Here is a 26,197-nt window from a genome sequence, read left to right as displayed (position 1 = left end):
TTCAGCTTCATAATTGGTTTTTAGAGCTAAATTATACCATGATAAGGTCCAATTCCATACAAAAATAGGAGAAAACATCCCAATTTTAAAGCTGCCCCAATTCAAAGGTGCTCCACATTTCCTACCTGTTCTATCTGTAATTCTTGTAACAATATGCATATACACAGGCCAGTGATAAGAGTTGTTAATACAGAGGTTGCAGAAGTTACGACAATTGCAGATACAGACGATTAGAAGTTGCAATGCATAATGCGATAAGACCGTTTTTGCTTTGATCTCTCTGCAGCGTCCAACATCTGAATTGAAGATTAGCTTGATTGTTTACTTCTTGATCCCAAGAAGTTTAACCAAATGTTGCGAATAATTTAAATCTAATTGTTAAATGGGTTAAATGCTTTGAATAAGTTCATTTGTTGATTATCCTAGAGAATCGCATTGGCTTGAGGAAAAACGCGGGAAATCTCTTGGACGTAGAAACTAGCGTTCGCAGTAGCCGGTATGGAAAACTTTCTCCAGGCCGATCGCAGCGCTCTGTGAGCAACAAGTGAATAAAAGTGGTGACAGCCAGTGATAAAAATATGGCCGCTTTAAATTTTTCCCAAAAAGTGTTTTCCTCCTAATTTTTGCGTGTTTTGTGCTCAAATATTGGTTTATTGTGTGCCTAGCAGCTTGCAAAGATGGCAATGGCAGATGATCTGTGGAAATCATGCCTGTCCTGGCTGATACAGTGCCGTGTTGTGCCCTCAGACCACAAAGCAGCTTGGGCAGATTCAGAAATTAAAGTTTTGGCATTGACCCTCCGTGATGGTGTTATTTTATGTAATCTCATTAATTTTCTCGACCCAAATGCGCTCGATATGAAGGACTTTCATCGAAAGCCCCAAATGGCTCAAGTATGTGGTGGGAACCTTCGGAGAAAGTATTGATTTTCACGGTTTTTTTTTCTGTCTTTCCCTCCTTTGCTGTCCAGTTTCTCTGCTGCCAAAACATTAAATTGTTCCTGGAGACATGCAAGAATTACTTTGGTCTCCGGGATTCGGATCTGTTTGAGCCAACGATGCTCTACGACCTTACCAATTTCCACCGGGTCCTCATAACACTGTCCAAGTTGTCCCAGTGCCGGAAAGTGCAACAGCTTCATCCAAATATTCTGTGAGTTTTTAGTTTTCCGGGAGTTTTTGGGAGGACTTTTTTTTTGCTCATGATCTCTTGGGTTTACAGAGGATTCAATGCCCAATTGTCACCAAGTGAAAGAAGTCACTCAGAGGAGGATATCTACAAGGATTTGCATTCAACGTAAGTACAAACAAAAGAAAAAAACAATGAATATCCTGAAGAATGTACCTTTCCGGAAGGGGTCTTTTGTGGGTTTTCTATCTCACTTGTTCTCTCTGTTTGTGAACAACTTTGGGGGTGGATAAACAATTGTCCAAATGCTAGTAATAACAATCACACGGATTCCGTGGTGAAGAATGGGGAAAAAGAGGACTCCATTGAGGAAAAGGGGGTTCCTGTTGAGGAATGTCCAGCAAATCATGATGATTCTGAATGTGCCGAGAGTGCAGAGAGTGAAGTGGACAATTTGTTGGCGGTGAAGGATCCCGAGGAGGAGGATCAGGAGAACAATGTTAAGGGATTGTGTGGTGTACTGAACACATACAATTGGTCCACGTCAATTGCCACTGAACACCTCGTTGGGACGTCTCACAATGAGGAGAAAATCTACGAGGATCTCTGCTATGTCACCTTCTCCTCCGAGAGTTTTCCAGAGGTTCATATTCACACAATTTTCTCACGTCGTTTCTCGCTCGTAGTTGTCTTTCTGGCTGTGTTTTTACTTAGAAGAGCATTTTGGAGTTTTTTTTTTCTTTTGCATTCCCCATTTTTTTTTTACAAAAAACTTATTTTGCCGTCACCAGCACAGCAGAATCCTTGCTTTTATTTAGTTGTTTTTGAAAGGACAAAGGGACATATTTCAGGAGTAGTGGAAAAAAGTGCTGGAAGCCCAGGAGGATGAGCCACATCAAAGGGAGAGCATGAAAGTCTCAGTGAAAATGTGTTATTTTTATTCATCTTTAGTTTTAAGTTGATAATAGGATATTTCGTTGGTTGTATCAGCAATTGTTCAAACCTGATTTTTTCGGTTTTTCAACAATAATTTGGTTATTTCCTGAGTTATTTTCTGAATTTCCTGAATTTAAATTCAGTGTTTCTTTACTGGATTTAGCCATTTTAATAACCGAAATATGAAAAAAAGTATGTTAAAGTTATAAACGTGGCTTACAGGACAACTGAAATTAAATATTGCGAGTAATCACGGCGAAAATAGGAACAGTCGCAGTGAAAATAGAAATAGCCGCGGTGAAAATAGACAGCCACAGCGAAAATAGGAATAGATCCGGCGAAAATATGAATAGCTGCGGCGAAAATGGGAACAGCCACGGCGAAAATAGGAACAGACCCGGCGAAAATATGAATAGATGCGGCGAAAATGGGAACAGTTGTGGCGAAATTAGGAACAACCGCGACGAGAATAGGAACAGTTGTTCGAAAATTTGAAAAGTTGGGCAAAAATGGGAACAGTATTGTAAAATGACAGGAATTGTGATTCAAATTGTTCAAATATAATTTCCAATTTGTTTTCAAATGGCGTTTTTTTTAAAAACGCCATTGCGCATTTTGATCAAATTTTAGAGTATTGCAGCCTAGTCTATGAAGTTTCCAAAAAGTGGCGTGGGTTCGCTGTGGTTAACAATAGAACCGGAGAAATGAGGGGTAAAAGTTCATGAAATTCAAAACGCCATATCTTTGATTCTATTTGACCGATTTTGGTGAGAGGGCGCAAATTAATGGTATCCAATATCAATATAACATAACCTCAATTATCTCGACTGTCGCTGTACCGATTTTGATGATTACTTCGACATAATTGTAGACGACATTTGTGTCTACATTTCGTATGTACATCATTTTCCACTCAGACTACGCTATCTTCCCGATTTTTCCATTTTTGTGTAAAAAAAATTGATTTTATCCAATAATGGCGCTGAGAAAGTACACAGGTACCCACCCGGCAAATTCTGCAGAATTCTGCAGAATTCTGCAGAAATTCGTCAGATTTGAAAATGTAACTGCCGAAAATTCTGAAGAATTTCTACAGAATATTTGTTCTAAAAGTGGATCAGGTGGATCCGATCGTTGTATGAAAATTCTGCAGAATTTTCTGTAGAATTTCTACAGAAAATTTTATGAATTTTCGGCACTTTCCTCAAGATGTCGTTCTGTTAAAATTAACTTGGAATATTTTCTCTGAAATTATTTATCAATTTGATAGAATTTATAATCACGATTTTCATGATATATTTTATATATATAATATTAGATGAGATCATATATTCTGTCAGTAGAAGAGGTAAAAAGTTTGGAGTGGTATATCTCAGCTCCTGATGAACATAATTGGATGAGTGAACTATTGTTGGAAAGCTTGGTTCATTAGCTTTCAGAATCTGGTATATGTAATTGGCTATGGGTAAATCATGGTCATCCAGAACCATTTATGTCGAAGAAGACACTTTTTGCAGCGTCATTTTTGACCATCTACTGCTGGGACCAGGAGTGACCCACAATTCTCGCACTTGGACTGTTCGTTAGAGGAACTCAAAGGGTATAATTTGTGGAAGAAACTTTTTTTTTTGGACATCTTACTTTTTTTTATTCATCGACTTTTGCAAGAATTTTAACATTTTATACGCATAGAAAAAAATGACAGAAATCCTTCTATCTCATTTTCTGGACAAACTAATGAAGATATCGACTTGGAATGTTCTAAGTACTCCCCCATAAGTTGATCCAAGGAATCCAAATATCATATCAATTTCATCCCCACGTCTATCCTTCCCCTCCAGAAACCACTCTTTTAGGATTTTTGTAATTTTTTCCTTGCGTGTAAAATGTTAAAATTCTTGCAAAAGTCGATGAATAAAAAAAAGTAAGATGTCCAAAAAAAAAGTTTCTTCTACAAATTATACCCTTTGAGTTCCTCTAACGAACAGTCCAAGTGCGAGAATTGTGGGTCACTCCTGGTTCCAGAAGTAGATGGCCAAAAAAGACGTTGCAAAAAGTGTCTTCTTCGACATAAATGGTTCTGGATGACCATGATTTACCCATAGCCAATTACATATACCAGATTCTGAAAGCTAATGAACCAAGCTTTCCAACAATAGTTCACTCATCCAATTATGTTCATCAGGAGCTGAGATATACCACTCCAAACTTTTTACCTCTTCTACTGACAGAATATATGATCTCATCTAATATAAATACTGCGAGGGTATGCTGTCTACAGAGAAGGATTTAATAGCAGTACTCAACATACTCCCGACCGAAAATTCTGCATTTTTTAATAAATTGTATAAGAATTTTCTTGAGAACAAAAAAAATTTACATTGTGATTTTCAGCTGAGGCCTATAAAATTATTTATTATTTATGAAAAAAATATTCTTTTCATTTCAAGAATTATATTTTCGTCAAGTTCTTCCAATAAAATGTAGAGATTTGAAATAACCGTCTCTGAAGCAGCCATTAGGTAACGGGTGTGAGACTTCCCTTATTCGAGACAAATTTTGATAACTTTGGTTTTTCGCCCTTACGATCGGTAGTGCGGTTGGTGATTGATGGCCGTTAAAAAAAGAAGAACAAGAAAAATTGCGGAATTGCAGAACGAAGTTTTGCTGGGTACTAATATGATCGCTTTTATTCAACTATTTCATTTAAAGTGAGGTTAAAATGAAAGGTTTTACAAAATTCAGCAATTCTCTGACATAAATGAAGTTCGTCATATGGACAGGGTCGCTCAAAAAATTAAAAAAGTCAAAAAATTACAGTAGATTCTTTCTAATTCGGGCATTTGGTACCGAAATGTCAAACTGTTTGATTGAAGTGCAACGATCTTTTGTTCATCTGAATGCACATATCGACGGTTTCGTTCACTGAGAAAAAACGTGGGTGCGATTAACTTTTTTTCCTCATTTTTTAGGTGTAAAAATATATCAACATTTTTAATGTTAATTTTACACCTTTTTAAGGGTAGAAATAACATGAAAAAGGGTAACTTTAACCCCTAATACACATAAAAAGCATAATATTTACACCGATTTAGGATCAATACTTTAGGGTAAAATTAACATTTCCGGAATGTTATTTTAACTTTTTCGGATTTCTCCGCCGTCTTGGCTTACAAAGGAACAGACTAAAACGATGTTCAGGTTTTTCCTCAAAAATATTTCTGTAAAATTCAAGTAATACAAGATTTTTGCTTTCATACATTCCTTTGCACAGTGTGGGATATTTATTCTACTGATTGGTGGTGCATTCTGTTGAGGAAAAACAAAGACCAGAGAGTTAAACTCTGGTCTCCCTCTGGAGAGAGGGACAGTTGCACAAACCGGATAGCTGCAGAAAGGTTCTCACTAACTCGAGCGCGGAAGATTTACCCAAGCTCAAACTTAATAAGAGCACGGTTCCCGGTTAAAATCCCGAAAGCCAAAATCCCGAACGTCAAAATTTCGAATGTCGAAATCCAGAATTCTGGGGAAACTTTCTGTGTCTTGAGGAATTATTCTAATCTAAACATTATCCTCCATATAATTTCATCCCTTTCAGGATTTTGAATATTCGGGATTTTGGTTTTCGGGATTTTAGCTGCCTCCGAAGAGCACATATTCTTCTTACTTCCCTACGAGTATGTGTTGCTCACATGAAGTATAGGGGTAACTTTAAAATTCACTAATGCGCGGCACTTATTCCCTGAAGAGTGCCGTCACTGAGAAAAAAAAAACGAGGGTGCGATTAACTTTTTTCCTCATAACTTTAACACTTTAGGTGTAAAAATATATTAACATTTTTAATGTTAATTTTACACCTTTTTAAAGGTAAAATTAACATGAAAAAGGGTAACTTTAACCCCTAATACACCTAAAAAGCATAAAAAAAACACCGATTTCGGATCAATACTGCAAGGTAAAATAAACATTTCCGGAATGTTATTTTAACTTTTTCGGATTTCCATCAGTGCACTCATCCATTAAAGAGCGCCGTGCAGCATCTCCTAGGTAGAGTATGCTTTAAAGCCGGTTCGCAACAATTTATTCATTTTCAACTGCTTGTGTCAATCGGAGTCGCAGGTATGGGACATCTAGGTTAGCAGCCTATGCCTGTCGATCTTTTTTGATTTATAAAGTTTCTGGATTATGGTAAATTGACAGACCAAAAGCGCGACCGTAAATCCAACAAAACTCTGTATACGATTAATATATTAAGCTAAGGCAATGTTTTCTCTCTGTTTAGAAAAGTGTCTCGGATAAAATGGTGTGTTGTATGAGATAAATGATGTTGTTCATGGCTAATTTTTTGGTTAATGACCAGAAAATAATATTTAATGAGCAGTAATCAATAATTACGATCATTTATGTAAGAAAGTGAATAACCAGGAAATGCACAGTTAGAACAATTGCTGATTCAAACAATGTTTGCTGATATAAAATTTGTTTTTTTCTTTAGTGGCATGTATTTTTTTTTAGAAGTCTGGAACGGATTTTTTCCATTTGTTGTTCATTTTGATTTGTTTCTTTTTTCATTTCGCCGTGATTTTGAATGTTGGGCTAAAAAAAAATCTGTAACAGTACAACGGAGAATGCGGTGGTGAATGGCGATCACGATGAGCATGACATGAAAGAGGAGGAAGTTTACCAAGATCTGTGTTCAATTCAGCGAAGAAGTCGCAATCAGGTATTTTTCATTTTAAACTTTTTGGTTATTTTTTTTAATGAGCACCGATTTTATTTAACAATTACTTTTCTTATTTTAAATGTGCATTTTTCTGCTATCGATAAATCTCTTTGGGAAAAATAGTTGTACAGCATTCAGGTGAAAAAATGTTCCTGAACCTAATAATAGCTTTTAAATTCCCTCAAGGTGTCATCCTCAACAAGCTTCGAGCAGAGGGATTTTGTCATAAGGGAGCTCGTTGACACGGAAAGTAACTACTTGGACGTGCTGAATGCTCTTAGGTACAAATTTATGCAGCCAATGGAGAAGTTGCTGTCCAAAGAAGACATCAAAATCATTTTCCCAAAAGTCAGGGTGAGTTCAATAATATTATTTGATGCTTCCATTTCCTCTGGAAATTGTCCTTACTTCTATTGATTGAATGGATGAAGAAATATTTATTTCATTGCTGAGAAATAGGCCTACGTCATGAATTTCAACAAGAAATCAATATCAATAGTTCTGATGCCTTCTTTCTGATTAAATTTCCATGAAGAGATTTTTTCGTAGAGATTCCAATTGAAGTAATTGGTGCTATATTTCCGTTTCCGACCAATCGATTCAAAAGAGATTAATAAATAAACTATAAGACTTTTTGATAAATTTTCGATTACAATTCTCAAGTGTCACTCGAAGTAGAAGCAAAATCTCTAACATTGAATTATCCAGAAATTTACATTTTACAATGAAAAGCTTTGACACGGTTTCCCATTCAGATGAAATGCAATTAAAAGTTTGTCAATAAAACTCAAAGGTTTTTTACATTGTGAAATTATTCCATTAATTTAATTGGATTTCAGGAAAAGTTCTGTGCGCGAAAATTTTAATGGGAATGCATTGTAAATGCCACAGAAAGTGTAACTTTTTTTTGCTTTAACTATGTAGAGAGGGTAAATATCTACCGACCAATTAAAAGTTTACTCTAAACTTTAAATTAATATTCTCTGTAGTTTTGCCCTTTTTAAACCAAAGGTCAATTTTATCAGCCAAAAAATTAACCATGGAAAACATTAACTATCTCATACAACACACCACTTTTCTTTAATCCGAGACAGTATCCGCTCTTTTAAAAGAAATTATCGTCATTACAAACAGGAATCGCCCAAAATATTGTCTCTAAAGCCAAATTTACGAGCGTACAGACAAAAATTTGAGTTTTTATATTGATGTTAAATATTCGTCTTTGTTTAGAAGAGGGAAAATGTCTTGGATAAAGGGGAAATGGTGTAGTGTACGAGATAATTGCTATAGAGCAGGGGTGTGCAAAAACCGCTTGAAACTGAATAAACGTCAAAATAAGTTTGTCCAGGTAGCGTTTTGCCCATTGCCGTACAATTTTCATTTGACGTTTATTCAATTTCAAACGGTTCTTACACACCTGTGCTATAGAGAATGGTTGAGTAATTAAATAATCTCAAAAAAAAACTCTGATTTAGTAAATTAAAATCTTTAAACCGTTTGATTTTATCACTTTCATTTATAATTTGGGAAATTTTTAGGAAAGATTAAATACGTCGTTGTCGGATAACCTAAAAATCATTAAATTTACTACAAAGTTATTGCACTATGATGCAAGAAGCCTTGGTTCGATTTTCCACAGAAATCTAAAATTTACAAAACATGGGTCTGATAAATCTAATCTTTCATAAGAAAGCAAAAATTGTATTACTTAAGAACCTATTTTGAGTAGGCCTAGGTCTTATTTGTTGGACAAATCGTTATCAGGGTTAGAAAAATATCGTATTTGCATTTTTACACTTTTCCATTTCTTTATTTGATCACCTGATCATTTTATATTTCCTCTTTCCTCTTTATTATTCCCAGTCTTTCCAAGATTTCCCACCTTTCCCTCGTAATATTTAAGCTAAGTTAAGAAAGAAGATAGAGAGAGTGCGAGTATGTAATAGCTTTAAGAACTCTCGATGTGCAGTAGTTAATGCAGTTGAAAGACTTGCGAGGGAAGCAGTGACTAAGCAAAGTTCACGTTGCTAGAAAAGTGCATAGAGGTTCGATTTAGAGAGATGAATAAAGATTGCGCAAGCAGAATGATTGCAGCGTTCCCTTTTATTCAACCTAGCACACAGTGTCGTCTTACTTTATAACGCATATGCGTTTCTCTCATGAAGTATACAGATAAATGTAAAACTCAATAAAAAAGGGGTGACAGAGCATCCCAAGCATTGCGAAGTGCTCGAACTCATGACTTAGATGCTATGCATCAAAAGTACTTTCGCAACATTTACCTTTTACCGATTAACAACCGATTTGAACCGATTTATAAATCACTCAAACGGTCTCACAAAATACTTTTAAAAGTAATAGAATTAAGTTAAGAACAACAATCGCGACCCCAATAGGGATAAGCGGTTGAAAATGAATGAACAACAATCACTTATCGGTTCATAATGAAATTTTTAAAATAAAGAAAATGGGAAAACGTCCCATGATAATGTGAATGTTCTATTGTGTAGGGTCAGCGAAAACAGGAAATCGTTTTCTCTCATTGTTTGGCCTAACAAGCTTTCGGAAATTAAAGTGACATACATCAATCAAGACAGGGTTCTTTACAGATTCGTTACTATAATTGATACCGATGCAGTCGGATTGGAAATGTCAAGACATTTCAATTGAAACCATCTTTGGTTAAATCAGTTGGGAACTAAACCCTCAAAAATGGTTTAAATTTGACCTTGAAAAGCTCAATATTTCGAATTTTCCGGTCATCTGGTCATGTTCATCTGGACTTTTGCTTAATCATATCCAATATGAAAAAATCACTAAATCCATGTTTAAAAAAAAAACAAGTTCTTTTGAGATAACACAAACTTCATATTTAGTCCGTATACGATAATGACCTTGAATCATCCCATACAAGAAATTTTCAAGGTTAAAAGTCAAATAACGCTACATGGGGTCTTTCTCAACCGATTGAGGCAAGTTTGGATTCATTTATAAGGTTGTAGAATCCTTAATAAATGTAAACTAATTTCAATTAGTTATGAAACATTAAGTCATAGGTGTATCCAACAAATAGTTCCTTGCGACCTATGAGGTACTCACATGAAGTATAGGAGTAAATGTAAATTTTTACACAGCACGGTATTTACTCTAAAAAGAACACTGTACAGTGCAGCATCACCATACGCACTGTGTATGCAGAAGCTTGTCCATAATACGATTCCCATTTCTTTTTAATTGGGAATATGCAAAATATGTTTGAATTCACCATATTTTTTTTACACGGCTTCTCTTCTTGAATCTCGCGAAATACGCAGAAAAAATCTGATTTTCAGCAACAATTTCACCTCAATTCAACTGTGTTTTACTGAATTTGCATAAATGAATAAAATTAAATGTTAATTAGGGGATTAATTCAATTCATGCTATTTACGGGATTTCTTGTGGTGGAACTCTCACAGTGTTCAAATTAAATTATTCTGCTTCTATGAGCGACAACTTGTTGAACATTTAGGGCATGGTTGTTATAATAAACTATAAATCACAAAGTTTTGCTAAAGTTTAGAGATGGGAGAAGATGTCAAATGAGGATGGAATTTATTGCAGGAACTGGCGGATATTCACACGAAATTTCTGGAGAAATTGCGTGAAGCCGTTCAACCCAATTCCAAGTTGAAATTGAGTCAGGTATTTTTTGATTTTCGCGAACCATTCCTCATCTACGGTGAGTATTGTTCCAATATGACAAATGCCACGGATGCCCTTCGGGATCAGACAGCCAAGAATGAGAGTATGAGGCAGATGGTGAATCAGTGTCAGAAGGAACATAGTGAAGGAAGGGTTCAATTGCGGGATATACTATCGGTGCCAATGCAGAGAATTCTCAAGTATCATTTGTTGCTGAAGAAACTTGTGGATGAGACATCTCCGGTAAGTGTCTATTTTTATTATTTTTTGACTATCGTGAAAGAGTGAGAGACAGAGAGGGAAAGTGGGAATTGTTTACATCAAAGAGGCAATTCTCTTTTTTTTGTGGGGGAGCAGACACATGAAGATTTTCGGGGCTTGGAACGTGCCAAAGAGGCAATGGATGATGTGGCTCAGTACATAAATGAGGTGAAGAGAGATTCGGAGCATTTGGTGGTGATACAGAAGGTGCGTGAGAGTATCATGGATTTGGATTTGCCAAATGGGAATGATTTGCAGCAATATGGTCGTTTGTTGCTGGACGGAGATCTCAATATAAAGTCCCATGAGGATCAGAAGACAAAGCATCGGTATGCTTTTATCTTTGAAAAAATCATGATTCTCGTAAAGATATCCAGTACACGAATTGGCGATGGGCAGTATTCGTTTAGGGAGGCGCACAATTTGCAGGAATATCGCGTGGAATTGTGTCACAATCGTCGGACACTGACACGCGATGCCAGACTGAGATTTCAGCTGTTACTGGTGCGAAAGTCGCAATCGACGGCTTTTACATTGTACATGAAGACAGAGGCGGAGAGGAATAAGTGGAATAAAGCTCTGCAGGATGCCATGGATAATCTCGATCCGCCTGGATTGCGGAATACTGATCATAATTTTGTCATAACGACTTTTGAGGCTCCGGCAATTTGCAGGCATTGCTCCAAGTTTCTCAAGGGACGCATCCATCAGGGATATCGATGCAAAACTTGCGAGATTTCCGTTCATAAGGGTTGCATCTCGTCAACGGGACGCTGTCGTCAGGGTCCTGTGAGTATTCCACCGCCGGTTTGTGATCGTCAACTGTCGGAGTTCTACTGGTTTGTCGGCACGATGGATCGGGATACGGCCACGAGTAGCCTGGAGAATAGGCGCATCGGGACGTACTTGCTGCGGGTTAGGCCTCAGGGAGCGTCTAATGCCAGTGAAACTATGTACGCCCTCAGTCTCAAGTAAGTCGAGGTCCTATAAATTTTTTAGGTATCTCTTTCAGGATCAAGAGATCTGTTGAATGATCTTTCACTTCTTTGAGACCTTTATTCCTAGGGAAACCGCACTCCTCCTTTTTAGGGCTTTGATACTTCTTTTCGTGTCAGAAGTTATTTTGTAGTGAAAATTCCAAGGATCGTTTGCGTTTTGCCTTCGGTGTCCGAAAATACGATAGCGTTTCTGTTTTGGTAAACTCCATTTTCGATCTACTACTGTTCTCGTATATGGAAGTTCGTGTGACGAACTTTATGCCCTGGCTTCTTTGCATTGGTAGAGTCTACCAGGTAGACCCCGGTATTTTGTGAAATGATTGCTGGACATGTGATTACGTGGTACCCAGGTCATGTCTCCGTTTATCTTGTTCAGAGAGTCGTAACTTCGCAACTCTTTCTTGGTACAAGAGGTCATTCTTTGGAATCCCCTTAACCGGTGCTACAACAAATTACTGGTCTTGGCCTGACTCAGGACCCGTCGCCACTCGAACTTGTTACGCGTCACTGTTCTCCAATTCTGCGCCCCTAATGAGCTCACGTCCTGATCCACGCCGTCGGTCCATCGGAGGCTGGGCGGCCTCGTTTCCTCAAAGCATAGAGTCCGCCCCTAAAGATTTTCCAGGTTGAATCGTCCTCGACACGACAGTTATCTTCTCGGTAGCGCTCATACACCTCATGCTTGTAAAGGCTCCGGAATCGTGCCTCCATACATACGGGACCAAAAATCCGTCGTATTATCCTCCTCTCAAACGCGGCTAAGCAGGGAGGTGACATTAGCCTTTATCAGTACGACCACTTTTGATATAGTGTACTCACTCCCGCTTATTTTCTGTCTCTTTCACGCCGATTCTATTTTTTTCGTGCAACAAAAAGTAATTACTCGAAAAATTTTTACCAAAGTACACTGAAAAAAAACGGAATGGCAAAATAAAGTAAAATATGGAAAAATCGTCTTAAATACTATTTACTGATCAGTTTATGAGAAATTCGTAGTTTTTTCAATACTGGTGGAGATTATAATTGTACTAGTGGTTAAAAACAAATGTATCCAACTTTTATTTTCATTTTAATGTTTTATAAAAAAGTTTTGTACTTCAGAATATATATTATTTAACTAATAGTTAATTAAGAAATACATAATTTTTATTACAAAGGCATACATTATAAATATAACTGAGGTGAACATGAATTTATTTATAAATAATCTTATTATATTATCGCACCTTTTATAAACGGCTTTATTCCATATTGCAACTGTATAGATTGAATAATTTTACTTCAAGAATAGAATCATAAATATAATAAAACTCCAACAACATAATAGAAAATTTCATCATATGAGAAAATTGAAATTAATTGCAAATTTTAAATTTTAACAGGCTATTTTTTATGCAGTCATTCTAATATAATTATCACACATTTTTATGTTTTCTTCTTCACCTTGCGTTATTTATGTATTAATCTAGTTTCAATGTCAGCGATTACAATGTTTTCTCATAATTCCGATACATTAGAAGTTAATAACAAAGACAATCATATATATGAAACTAAACAACATCATAGATAACTTCATCATACGAAAACCTTCTAAATAGCAAATTTTAGATCATTGCAGGTGAGTTTTTGGTACAGTCATTGTAATATAATTATTATAGATTTTTACTTTTAGTTAATTAGATTAAGAGAAGTTTTTAAATTATTGCTCTTGATTATGTATCAAAACTAAAAATTCGCTTGCCCTAAAGCACATCTTTAGAAGGTAACAGATATAATTTATTTATACATTGCTTTTTTAATATGTTTTTTCAACTTTGTAAAATCTGGGGATTATAGGGTTAGCTCTTTCCGGACCACAACATATCCAGCGAACGAATTTCAGTAAAACTCACTTTATTGTAAGTCTTACTGGTCAAATATGATACTTTTGTAGAGAAAGAATTTTCTCCGCCTCTGGGAAATTGGAAAACTCATGGGAACTCTCGTCCCCTAAAGAACGCAAAAAATAGAAACTCGGGCAAACTTCAATTTTCCAAAAGCCAATAATATCAATTTTGTGAATTATTTTTGCATGTCAAATGACTCCTTTACAATGTTGATCACTAAAACAAGAAGAATTATTGACCAGTATCTTGTGGGATGTCCAGGAAGTGCTGAAAAGGACACCCAGCTCCTGCTTTCCAACAGATTCCTCAAAATATTTCACAGAATAACACTTTAACACACATTTCTCTCAACAGGATGTTATTGCAGACACATTAAGCTTTCTCAAGAGCCAAAAAACACTTCCTGGACAATCAGAATTCACCAAAATCTGGAAGAATAGGAAAAACTTCCCCGAAAGGAATCTTTTTCGCTGCCAAATGTCAAAATTATCGGCCATATTGGCAAAAATTTCGCTCCCGCTTGAATTTTCTTACAAGGTTGGTGTCAAAAAGCAAATGGCGGGCATTGGCGGGATAACCTTACATTTGACCTCAAGATTCATGCGGTCGAGAATTCCCAACAAGTTTGAACAGGTTTTTTGAAAATTTATAAAAAAAATTGTTTTTCGAATTTATGTAATCTGTAATTGATAGTTATCATACTTATTGGCCCCGAGAGGTTTTTCCTTATTCGGGTCTAGAAATATGAAAAAAGTCACAATATGTGCAAGGAAGCAGAAAATCGAAAATTCACGATTTTTGACCAAGAATATCTTAGCTCAGGAGTTAATTGGGATCCTGCAAAAAATATCCTAGATTTGGACATCCTTATAGTTTGTAATCATCCACAAGAATCGGAATTTTATCGATTCTAAATAGTCTAAAAAAATTATTTTTTCCATGGGTATCCAGAGTCCCAAAGGAGACGAAAGAGTTAGAGATTAACGGTCCACTGTGATCTCCCCATAAATTGACATTAATTCTAGTTGATTCTTAATTTTTGCTTTTTACCCCTTCTATATTTTCCTTCATACGTTCACCCTGATTCAGTCTAGCCCTAAAGAATCTCACCAATTTTTATAATGGGTAACATGGCGGAGCATATTTCTGTCGGACTTTTTTTCATTGATTTTTTTCAACTCATGATCTAGTCTTATTTTAGCAAATAATGCCACAACAAGCTGGATCAGGTTGGAGAAGTGATCAATAGATTCTATGAAATGCATAATATTATGCACAAAGGCATAATCACTGACTTTCAGTAGAATATTGTTGATCATATCTTCAACCTTAAAGTTGCAGATGAACTCGTTATGTCCAGCTGAGAGACCGTTTCTAAAATATGTCTCACATTCCTTGCAGACATCCTGCATGAATGTTGAAGGCTGAAGACTCTTAGAATTATTATGCAGTAATGAGTTCGTTCTGATTTCTCCAGAGAGGCAGTCTAGACAGTGTTCACACTTCAAATGCTTTTTAAGGGCAAACAAGATATGCCCGCCTGTCATTTCTAATATACTCTCCAAGACATTGGAAAACCTCTCCTGAATCAAAGACACCTCTTGTGTATTCAGGATATCAACCTCTTCTTGAATTGGGAGGTCGGTCTCCGCTTCTTCCTCTGTCTTGAAGACTATGCTACTCTTATTCCACTGAGGGGATTTTTAATTTAATTTAGAATAAGATTTAAATAAAATTCTATATATTTGACAAAATTTATAGGAATCGGTTTAGTCTTTCTAGAATAAGTGAACATTGGTGTCAAATGCATAATGGCATTACCACTATCTTCATTACTTTTTAATAGAAAATATCCTTTTTAAGTTAGAAAGTTTTTAGCTGTAGTTTTTTGAAATATTTTAGAATTTAGAAATATTTTATATAAATTGATTTACAGGTTTATACAGGATTTATTATTTTTATTTGTGAGTTCTTTAAAAATTTTATATTTTCACCGCATACTTGATTCAATAAGAAGAAAATAAACGGATCTGATATGAACATTAGCATATTTAGGGTGCCCTGAAGGTCTCAAATCTCTATCTCTAACCGTTTATCCTCTATGCGCGGTAACAGCTTACAGGACATGCGGACAAATAGCGTGACGTCATTTCTCAGAAATCGTATGAAACTCAAAGATAAGTTCAGAAAAGTGGTACTCGAGTAAAGTATTGAATAAGGGTGTGATTATAAAGGAATTATACCCAAGAAGGATGACAATTGGAAATAAATTTAATACAGAAAGATCCAGTCCGATTCCTATAGTTTCAAAATAAAATATCTCTAAAAAGCTGCAGTAATTACTTGTATTCTAGGCGTATGACACTTGCTTTTTTCATATTTCTCACAAATCCATTAAAATGTGTGTTTATTCTCTATTTTGTTTTGCGTAAATCAAATTACTGAAATTTAATTATATAAAACAAAAGCTAAGTTAATGGTAATAAGTAATTTACGAAATATTTATGATTTTTATATTATTTGGGATATAATACAAGAAATATTCTACAGCAGAAAAATTTGAACCAAAAAGGTCAAAAAAGTTGAAGGTTTCTCAGCTAGTGCCATACCCTAGTTCTTGCTTAGTCGTGTACTACAGCGTGTAGACGACAAAAACATTTCCTTGATATGAAGTTAATCGTAGTAAGGGTAGTAAGCTTTGGATTTTGTTTCTTCTACGATGTCAATTCAAGAGAATTCAATTACCTTTCTTTTGGGGAAATTCTTGTTAAAAATATTGATTTTTGACTAAGTATAGTGCCCGCTTTCTTATTCGGATGGTTGGGAAACAAAATGACAAATGTCCGCTTCGTTAACTGAATGGATTTTTTTGAATTTGTTCAACGTCTCGAAAATATAATACGAGTTTTTTTTTAGAATTAGAATGAACGTTTTAAAGAAGATTAAAAGACATAATTAGAGAATTCTATGCTATTAAACTTCTATTCTTCTTCTGCTAGAGCTTTTTGAGAAGCAACTAAATCTTTCCGTATGAAATGTTGGAAAAAAGATGGGAATACATTGGAGCTTGGTCCATAAAATCAAGAAAGATTAATGATTTGATAACCTACAAAGCTCAGGCTGGTTCCAATCAGACCAAGAAACAGCGTTAAAGTGCTAAAAAATGGTTGCAGAAATTCAACGATCATCTAACGATTAAAGGATTCTAAGACTGTTCAACTCGCCCCGCATCCCGAAAGTCTGCCCGATTGATAAACACTGGGGAATTAGGAAGACCAATCTCAGGGTGTAGGTCAAAACTTGATGGATTTCAAGAAGAAATAGAAAAAGACTGTCCGAGGCTGTGGAAATAGGTTTACTAAGTCCCTAATGAGAGCCTCAAGTGGGTCAGTGGATAGAGCAGTGGCTCTATGACTGTGAGGTCTGGGGTTTAAAGCTGAGCAGCAGCGGAAAAAGATTTCTCATGCCATATCGGCTTTGAATTCGTCCAGTGAATGAATGAATAGTAATGTCAATGGTGCATATTGGCAAAAAAGTGAACCGCCTAAAAACAATAGAGGCTGGTACGAAAACGAGTTTCGACATGAAAGTGGTACTTCAGTCGATACAAATATTCGCTGTCACTGATCCCAAACACACACCGAGAAGGGATGCTGTGATATAGTAACGGCACTGATTGTCCACACAGAGCTGCGATATAGAGCGGCTACCCGTATCGGGGGATAAGATAGAATAGGAGTGGGGAAGCATAAGGGGCCCAATTGGTGGCTTGGATGCATCGGAATATCCGAAATGGAGAACTGACCCCTGGCAAAATCTTATCTTAAAATCTTAAGTCCCTCATGAGAGAGTTAAGCAGATTGTCTGGGATTTCGGCAAGAAGCCATTGGATTAAAAAAAAACAAAATCCTAGAAAAATCCTTATAAAATTATCTTTTCGAATATACATTTGTGTTTTTCATATACACTGTGGTTAATATATGAGAGCAATATTTAAAATTGGAAATATTTTCGTCTACACGCTTTATATTGTGAGAATTTCTTAGAAACAAAATAACAAAATACCTGAAATTCCCCATTCAAAATATTTAAATTTCGACTTGGACTGACGGAGAGCACATTGACCTGTTCAATGTTTGACAAACAGTTACCCTTTTGTGTTTGGATTTCGACGTGAGATATTAACCTTTTGTAGGCTGCTCTAAATTGCAGAACTGTGGGGCTTGTGTTGCACCCAAGACGGGTGCGAACAGCCCCGAAAAACATCTCCACGTGGTCCTGATTTAAAAAGTAGGTACAGAGTCCCGTGCTCTCCACACTGGTCTTCACTTTTTCATAAATGTGGGGCAAGTTTGTCAGGCAGGCCCTAAGACCTACGAATCCCCGGTAGTTTTGAGACTCAACTACCAACTTCTTCCCAGATTTCTGAGCAATTTTGAGGTCATTTATATAAATGCAAGTTTCCTCGCAAAATGCTCGAACACTTGCAATGTTTTGTTGGGTGATAGTTCCTTTGAAGCTAGAAACAAAACATATCTTTACTTATTTATTAAACCAAGAGAAATTGTTTTTGTTCTTTACTAGAAAATTGTACCTTTATCTATTGAATCATCAAAAATTTTAAAGTTTGAGGAACTCTACTGTATTAGAATGACGACCGAGAACTTTGACTTATACTAAAAATACCATAATTCTAAAAACAGCATCTTGATCTTACCCATCATGTGACATCTTTCGGCTGTTGAGTAAATCGAAAGCGTCATTCATGATTCTGATAAACTGAGATGTAGCTTCACTTCCGGCGAATTCTTCAATTTGAAGAACTTCACGGCAATGATCTATGTCATCGGCGACAGATCTGCTTAATAACTGCACAGCGAGCCGTACGTTCATTGGCCTACGCTTGTAATCAATGTGTTCACTTTGCAGTTTATTGCGTAGATTTAAGCCTACTTCTTTTTGTACTTCGTACAACGCGACAACATACTTGAAGTTCACTTCCCTGTTTTCTGGGTCGAAAAGCTTGTGATGAGCGAAAGTGTTTCTAACAACTTTCAGCATGTGCACTGGGTCCGGATAAACAAATAATTCGTTGTCGGTGGGCGTAGAACGGTTTTGTTCGTTTGATGGGGTGATTGCAAATTTTGTGAGACTTTTTTTGAGATCACATCCCAATTCGTTGATGGATGAAATATTAACAGAAGCGTTATCGAATGTGATCCCCAGCACTGTTATACCAGCTTCCTGTGCCAAGCATATGGCTCGTTCAATTAGTATTTTCTTTTGTGGAGCTTTTAGAGATGCAATTGGGAAATAGCCAATTGGCAATTTCCATTGTAGATCTATAGCTACCAACATGAAAAGTAAGATCTCCCTTGCTGAGTCGGAACATTCATAAGCGGATCCATATGAAACATTCCCAATTTTTTGTAATTGCTGGAAAATACTAATCTCGTCAAACACTAATTGGCAATACACCACTTTCCCTTGGGATTGTTGACAATCGGTGTATTCTTTGAGGATTGCTAAGGTTTCTGCAGTAAATCCAGGATTGCATAGAATTGTTTTGTACCATCGAGAAATTGATCTTTGGTCTGGCAAAGCCTTCAACAGATTATCCCTGACAAACCTACAAAAAAACTACATTTTAAAATTTATAATTCAATTCAAAGTATTCGAATTTTAGACGATTTACATATTGTTTCACCTTTTTACAATAATACTTATATTTTCAATTTTAAATGTTACCTGTATGCGAGCGGACTTCGAAAATCTAAGCCGATTGCGAAGGTTTTCAATTCTTCGTCGTCAAATTTTCTGATGAGATTTTTGCCACGCTTGTTCTCAAACATTCTCTTTATTAGGCCTTTACACGGCCCTGGGAGTTCTTCCAGGAACTTAGATGTATTAGAATCTATTAGATTCTTTTCCTGAAGGTCTTTGGTCATTGATTCTATGTCTGTTATCTTCTTATCACGTCTTCTCAATTGAGACTGCAAATGCCTTACTTTTTGCGTTAACTCTCTGATTTTTTTATCCTTCTTGGCAACCTTGTTTTGAAGCTAAAAATTAGAGATTTAATTAAAGAAGTATCTCATTATTTATTAAAATATAATGAGTCTCGCGACCCTGAAAACACAGTAGAAAATAATAAACAAAAATAAGAAAACTTAATCGAATATTGATAAAATACAACTAATAGAGGTCTCAAAATTTACATATTTACAATTTTATATTGTTATTAAATCCTAATTTATAAGGATACTTGAATTCAATAGTTAAAGCACACCAAAAATATTCTTTTTACATAATAATTTAAGAAATCTACATTTTTAGAAACTTTGATTGTTTTATTACTAAATTAATATTAGATGTAAAATATTTCCGCGCGTCCGAGGCTTTGCGAGCTGATCGAACACCTAAGAAAAGAGCTCTGCCATATATACTTTATCGAAAATTTCTTGGGTGCTTGTACAAAATTAATTTCGATTAATTTGTCTATAAATTACCACATAACCATCTTGAAATTGAAAATTGTTTAAACAAAGCGTCCGAGGCTTTGCGAGCTGCTCGAACTCCCGAGAAAGAGCTCTGCTTCATATTCCTTTTCGTAAATCTTTCTGATGCATATAAAATTATTGTGCAATTAAATTTGTCTACAAACCACCACAAAACCATATTGAAGTTGAAAATTGTTCAAGAAGAGGGTTTCTAAAAATCATTAACCTTATAATTAATTAACTGACCAAATCGGGTGAAAATTCGACATTTGACCTTGAATAATTCAAGATGGCGAATTTTCCGGTGATAGGTGTCTAAGGACGAAATGTTCAGCTGGACTACCTCCATAACCATCCAAATTTCTTGTAAAATTAAAACCTAATTTTTGACCTATTTTTGGGGGATGGGGAACGCATCAAGGGGAGGGGGAAATAAAGAGACTAGTTTCGAGATAATGTCATTTGAGCATTATTAGCATTAAAAATAACTCACCTGTCTAATAACATGTTCAGCTTCTATACAGTTCTTGCCACCATGCATATGAGATCGAAAACTTGATCGTGAATGATGAGTCCTTTTATGATGATCGCCGAAAAACATTTTTCCAGCAGATATTTCCATCTCATCTTCTTCATCTTCTCGTGTTGGTTGCATCTCGTATCCGAGGCTCTCATTTGCAAATATCTCAGGTGGCATTTTAAAGTAATTGGCAAGCGGATTTGTCTCATCGGAAATTTTGGTAGGACTCTCATCCAAGTAGCAGGTATCCATCACTTTCTCAGTGCTAGGAATTGAGCACTGAGGCGTATTTTCATCCTCTTCCATCTCCACCACCTCTTCCATACTGCTCTCCAGAAGTCCCTGCAAAGAATTGGTGCTTAATTGAGCTTCAGACTTAGATTTAGATTTAGATAATCTCACCATTGGAACTGCATCGGGCTTTCGATGAGTTTGCCAGGATGAGCGCACGTACTTCCTTACGATGTCGTCAGGATTAAAGTGTGCACTGCACACTACATCATCTTTTGTGACAGGATGAGAAATCCTTAAATTTTTTATCCACAGTGCCCTCTTCTCATCACCTGCGGGGAATCTGAAAAAAAAGAAACCGAAAAAATATATTTCCTAAAATTAGATAGAGAAAAGTGTAGTAACGGTCATTTTGAATTTAAGTAAACTGTCTGGATTCAAGTAATAAGTTCACCATGATATAATTTTTCTCTTCTACGTGTATTTTTCTTGCATTTTCTCTTAAAATACCACGGTTGCATTCCTAATTTCATCGGTTGATTATGCGTTGTTATCAACGCTTTCACTTTTTAGCACTGAAATTCACTACTTCACTCAAAAATAGGTAATTTTATAAAAATTGTACTCACCTGTGAAAACTCACTTTCTGGCCTGTTTTGTGCAGAAAGCTCCTGCAATCCGTCACTGCACAACGCAATTTTGGCATTCTTAAACACTATAGACCACATATTTATTAAAAAAACAACAAATTAATTAATTATTCACCTGTTTTTTAGCTTTTAAAGAAGGACTGACTTACCGTATTTCGCGGAGAGACAAAGACATACTGTTAGAGCGAGACAAATATATAAGGAAATCGACTCGCTCAATTTGTATAGAAAACAGTTCTAATGTCACCTCCCTGCGGCTAAGAGTTTGCAATTTTGTTTGCTGAGGACCCACGTTTCAGACGAATACGCGAAGACTGGAATGATCACAGTTTTATACAGTAGTAGCTTAGTTTTCATGCCTAAGGTCCTGGATTGGAAAACTCTTGACAGACTGAAATAGGCTTTGTTGGTTTTCAGCAGCCGTGCGCAGACTTTTGTTGAGATGCTGTTGTCGGCTGTGATTGTTGGCCCAAGGTAGACGAAGGAGTTGAGTTTAAGGGAGTTGCTGTTGACAAAGCCACCATCCACTTTGATTTGCTTTCGTTTATCTGTAGCCCCAGACTTCGTGCCGCATACTCAATCTGAATGAAAGCCTCTTGTACAGCTCTGGGATTGCGTCCCATGATGTCAATATCGTCAGCTTATGCTAGGAGCTGCGTGGACATAATGAGAATGACCCACCTCATGCTCACGTCGGAGTCACGGATCGCTTTCTCTAGTGCCAGGCTGAAGAGAACGCCCGACAGTCCGTCCCCCTGTCTGAGCCCTTTGTTCACAAAACTCCTGTGACAACGATCGGTTCGCCTTAATTTTGTTTCTTACATCAGTCATAGTCATCCTAATCAGTCTTATCAATTTGTTCGGGATTTGGAATTCCCTACTTAAGGAGCAAGAGAGAGGCTTATCTTAAGTGGTGTTCTGTACTCATTTCTCGAGTCCTCAATTATAAAATCATGTAGGACAAATTTATGCAAGAAGAGGTTTTGAAGCCTGAAGTGTATGTTACGAAGTGTGTCCCACTCATTGGAGGTAACCCACAATAAGATGACAAAGTCCATTATGACTATGAAGTAGTGGTCCTGGTAGTCTCACTCGAGATCTTGCTTTGCTATTTCCTGGATGTCACAAACCCTTTCAAGGACAAAGAAAAATCGACAAACTTCTGCTCGGTTGGTACGTAAGCCGAAGAAGTTCTGTGTTTTTGCACAGACAGGCGACAATCAAAACTAGTGATTCCCAACTCCACAAACTTCACCCAAACAGAGACAGGAAAAAATTCTTGTCTAGACGAATGCTTGTCTATTCCATTGATTTCAACCAATTGCCATGTGCACTTCAACCCTTTTTTGACTCAATACGAGCCTAATATATGCTAATATATGCCTAATACGAGCCTAGTATGTGCTCTTTAGATCGCGATGATGTCGACGCGTTCATCTCGTATCAGTCGACAGGGATATTCTCGCTCTCTGCGCTTGACAATCCTTCGACACCATTCTCAGTCTTTGAGGCAGAGATAATGGCCTTGTTATTCTGTACTGCAGAATGTGGGAGGATTTATGTTCCTCAAAATTTAGTTCTTGAATGTAGGCAGGAACTAAACAAACTGGCTGATCGACATCAGGTAATTTTCACTTGTGTCCCCGACCATTCTAATGTGGAGGGCAACAACACTGCAGATACCTTGGCTAAATCTAGTGCCAAGACATCTTTCATTGCATCTTCCCAATCAGAAGGTGGCCAATGAGCACAAAATACACTCGGCTAAACTGTCAGGATTTGCGATAATGTCTAGAAGATGAAGAGGATAAAATTTACATCCTGTGCTAATATCCGATATTTGGGATACAGCGGAGAATATCCCTGGGCGACTGTATTTGCCATGCCTCCGTCATCAAAACGTCTCAATCAAGGAGGTTGGGTACAATACAGTAGACTCTCTCTCAATCGGGAATATGGGGCGAAATGTCATCCGGTTTATCGATAGATTTGGGCGTCAAAGCCTTTGTAAATTCCACAAAAAGTGCTCAATTATAAAGAATCACGATAAAATAGGAAGAACTACAGCGAATTTGAGCAAATTAGCTTCATAATTAAGCGTGAAAACTGTCAACAAAATTTGTCGCCCGATTGAAAAAGAGCCGATTGAGTGAGAGTCTACTGTAAATTGACTAGTCGCCCGGGCCTGTTTTTGGGACCGCCTCAGCATAAGTAATAAGTCCGCTGTTGCCATTAGTTACATTGAGTTTTCTTTATTGTTTGTCGATGAGACGAAACTCCTATAATAGTCACCACAGAATTCAGTGACCGCTACCCGAGAATAAAAAATTGCGTAAAACTCAGGATATGTGCAGTCTGTCGACTTCCTCCTCATTCACTTTAGTTCCAATTGCATATGTGTTGCTCACATGAATTATAGCCTTAACATGAAAAATTGTCTTTCAATGGCAAATCGAACATAAAATCGCGATGTTTATCATTATATTTATTTATTTACGCAATGATTTGAATTACAATGATGAAGCGTCTTTCTAGTCAACTTTTTTGGCTGAATCCCGGAAAAATTTCGTGTCCCAATGTCGTTTACATAGATAACTTCTGTTACCTCTGATTCTATCGATAAAATATGCTTTTCATCTTTTGCAGAACTGATAAGCATGTGATAAAGCACATGAAAATCTATCAGAAGCGTGATTCAGAGACTGTATCGTACTATTTGTCAACCAGAAGGTACTTTAAGACTATCATTGAGCTAGTCTCGTTCTATGAACGAAATGATTTAGGGGAGAATTTTGCTGGGTGAGTGCCACTCGATGGGCAGCAATAAAAAAGCTAAGTTTTTAATTGATTGAATATTGTTACTGATGCTCCAATTTGCCTGCAGCTTAAATCAATCACTTCAGTGGCCTTTCCGCGAAGTGATAGCCACAGCACTGTATGAATTTGTGCCGGATGAGCAGAATCAGTTGCCATTGCGGAAGGGGTGTCAAGTGATTGTGATCGGGAAGGAGGGTGACAGCAAAGGATGGTGGCGTGGGAAGACCAATGAAAGGGTGAGTTGAAAGTTATTTTGTATTTTCAGGAAGTGAATATTTGAATGGGAATTCTGTTTGCAGGTTGGGTTCTTTCCCAAAGAATACGTTCGGGAACATCCTATGACCCCGGATGGTCTATGATATTTCAATTCTCTGTCAGTAATTCTGTGCCAAAATTAACATGTAATTCACAAAATTGTTCAAAAATCACATGTCCATCCCAGAAAAAAAATGTATAACAATTCCCTTTGTCAACTGTGGTGCAAAACTTCTTAACTTCTCTGTCGTTTATTCAATACGAAAAATAATTAATTAAAAAAAAACTATTTATTGCAGAAGAAAAAAACTTAATGTTCAGAAAACTAATACATGTTGCAGTTGAAATAATTCAGTGTCTATCGTAGAGAAAGAAAACAATATTAACCGGAAATTCTTTTTTATATCAAAAAAGAAATTTTTGATGGCCGATTAAGCGTATTTTTGTAAATTCCATGTAGGATGAATTTTCAGAGAATTAAGGGCTTTTAAATATTCGAAAAAAAGAAAAAAAACAGAAAGTTGCCTAGAGACATTCCTTGAAGATTTTTACAAATTTTAACTGAGCTTCTTTGGAAGTCTGGCTTTAATAAATTTTAAAAAGAAAAATCGGAGAGGCACTAAAAAAAACGTACTGAAAGCTGCTCTTGTGACTTAAGAGGACAAAAATAATAAAAAAAAATAGAGCCAGAGGATGAATTTGGGTGTAAGAAAAGAGACAATTGATTAAAAGAAAATTTTAAAGGACGAATATTCAATTATCAAATATACAACATTATACAATATATTAATAATTATATATAAAAAATGATATTATTATTGTTAAAAAGTATTTATTGCATGTGATTCAATTAATGTTAATGAAAAAAAATGATGAGATATAATGAAAAAGAACCCTTTTGAGACATTGAACTTGAGAATATTTCGCCTCATGAGCACTTTTTTATCGATTATTCCACTTTTTGAGACACTTTTATTGTGAGCAATTTCTTTTTATTGCCGTAGAGAGGCATCCCTCTGTGTTAAATGTCCTTTTCACGAACATTAGGATCTTCTTCGCTCTATACAACCTTGATTTTTTATTTGTAATTCGCATGGAAGCAGTGTTTGACGTTCTAAGGTCCTTCTGCACTTTTTGTGGGCGTGGCTTAAATTTACTCGAAAACAACAGGCCGCCGCACGCATTTTACTTAATTTAGAGAATGTGTAGCCGTTCTGGGCTACTGACACTTACACTCAACATTTATAATATAATAATAATAATAATAGTTTATTTAATTCACAATAATAGGGTCATCCCTCTTACAATTGTGAAAAAAGAAAAGAAAAAAATTTACACAAAAAATTAATACATCAAAATGTGAAAAAAAGAAAAATCGACTTTGTGGTGACTCTCTTTTTGGGAATCGCAAGCTCAGTATCCGCACACTGAGCCTTCCCATGACACATGGCGCAGGGGGTGTCGTATCACGCACCCTGAAGCAGGTCATGGAGGCAACCTTGAAATTGCAGTAGAGAAGGATACCAAGGGAAGGGAAAGTAACGATACGATCGCTACTTAGCCGTTGTCTGGCAGAAAATCTTCTATAAACGTAAATACTGTGTTAGA

At 36.4% G+C, this 26,197-nt stretch overlaps 1 protein-coding gene across 2 annotated transcripts; it reads left to right on the top strand.

Annotated features, from left to right (window-relative positions):
- The first annotated feature begins 546 nt into the window (after window positions 1-546).
- On the top strand, window positions 547-24,898 carry LOC129799111 (protein vav). Of its 2 annotated transcripts, none has more exons than XM_055842750.1 (10): window positions 547-893; window positions 971-1,152; window positions 1,222-1,296; window positions 1,441-1,771; window positions 6,974-7,141; window positions 10,391-10,714; window positions 10,829-11,703; window positions 24,164-24,316; window positions 24,402-24,570; window positions 24,634-24,898. In XM_055842750.1, the coding sequence occupies exons 1-10, from the start codon at window positions 678-680 to the stop codon at window positions 24,691-24,693; spliced, it is 2,553 nt and encodes an 850-aa protein (XP_055698725.1). In that variant the 5' UTR covers window positions 547-677; the 3' UTR covers window positions 24,694-24,898. The 2 variants fall into 2 exon arrangements, with proteins under 2 accessions (XP_055698725.1, XP_055698726.1); XM_055842751.1 differs by lacking the exon at window positions 1,441-1,771 and adding an exon at window positions 6,682-6,787 and having other exon boundaries at window positions 548-893.
- Window positions 24,899-26,197: the final 1,299 nt, after the last annotated feature.

Source organism: Phlebotomus papatasi, chromosome 1, assembly GCF_024763615.1.
Source record: "Phlebotomus papatasi isolate M1 chromosome 1, Ppap_2.1, whole genome shotgun sequence".
In the NCBI taxonomy this organism is placed as follows: Eukaryota; Metazoa; Arthropoda; class Insecta; order Diptera; family Psychodidae; genus Phlebotomus; species Phlebotomus papatasi.
The sequence above is the reverse complement of the archived record's forward strand: the minus strand, read 5'-3'. Positions and strand labels throughout refer to the sequence as shown.

What these genes read in the sequence shown, in the direction of transcription:
- LOC129799111 (XM_055842750.1), top strand. Translation starts at nt 678, where the DNA reads ATGGCAATGGCAGATGATCTGTGGAAATCATGCCTGTCCTGGCTGATA. An exon ending in TCATTTTCCCAAAAGTCAGG is followed by an intron (nt 7,142 to 10,390) that starts GTGAGTTCAATA and finishes AATTTATTGCAG; the next exon opens with GAACTGGCGGATATTCACAC. An exon ending in GTGGGAAGACCAATGAAAGG is followed by an intron (nt 24,571 to 24,633) that starts GTGAGTTGAAAG and finishes TTCTGTTTGCAG; the next exon opens with GTTGGGTTCTTTCCCAAAGA.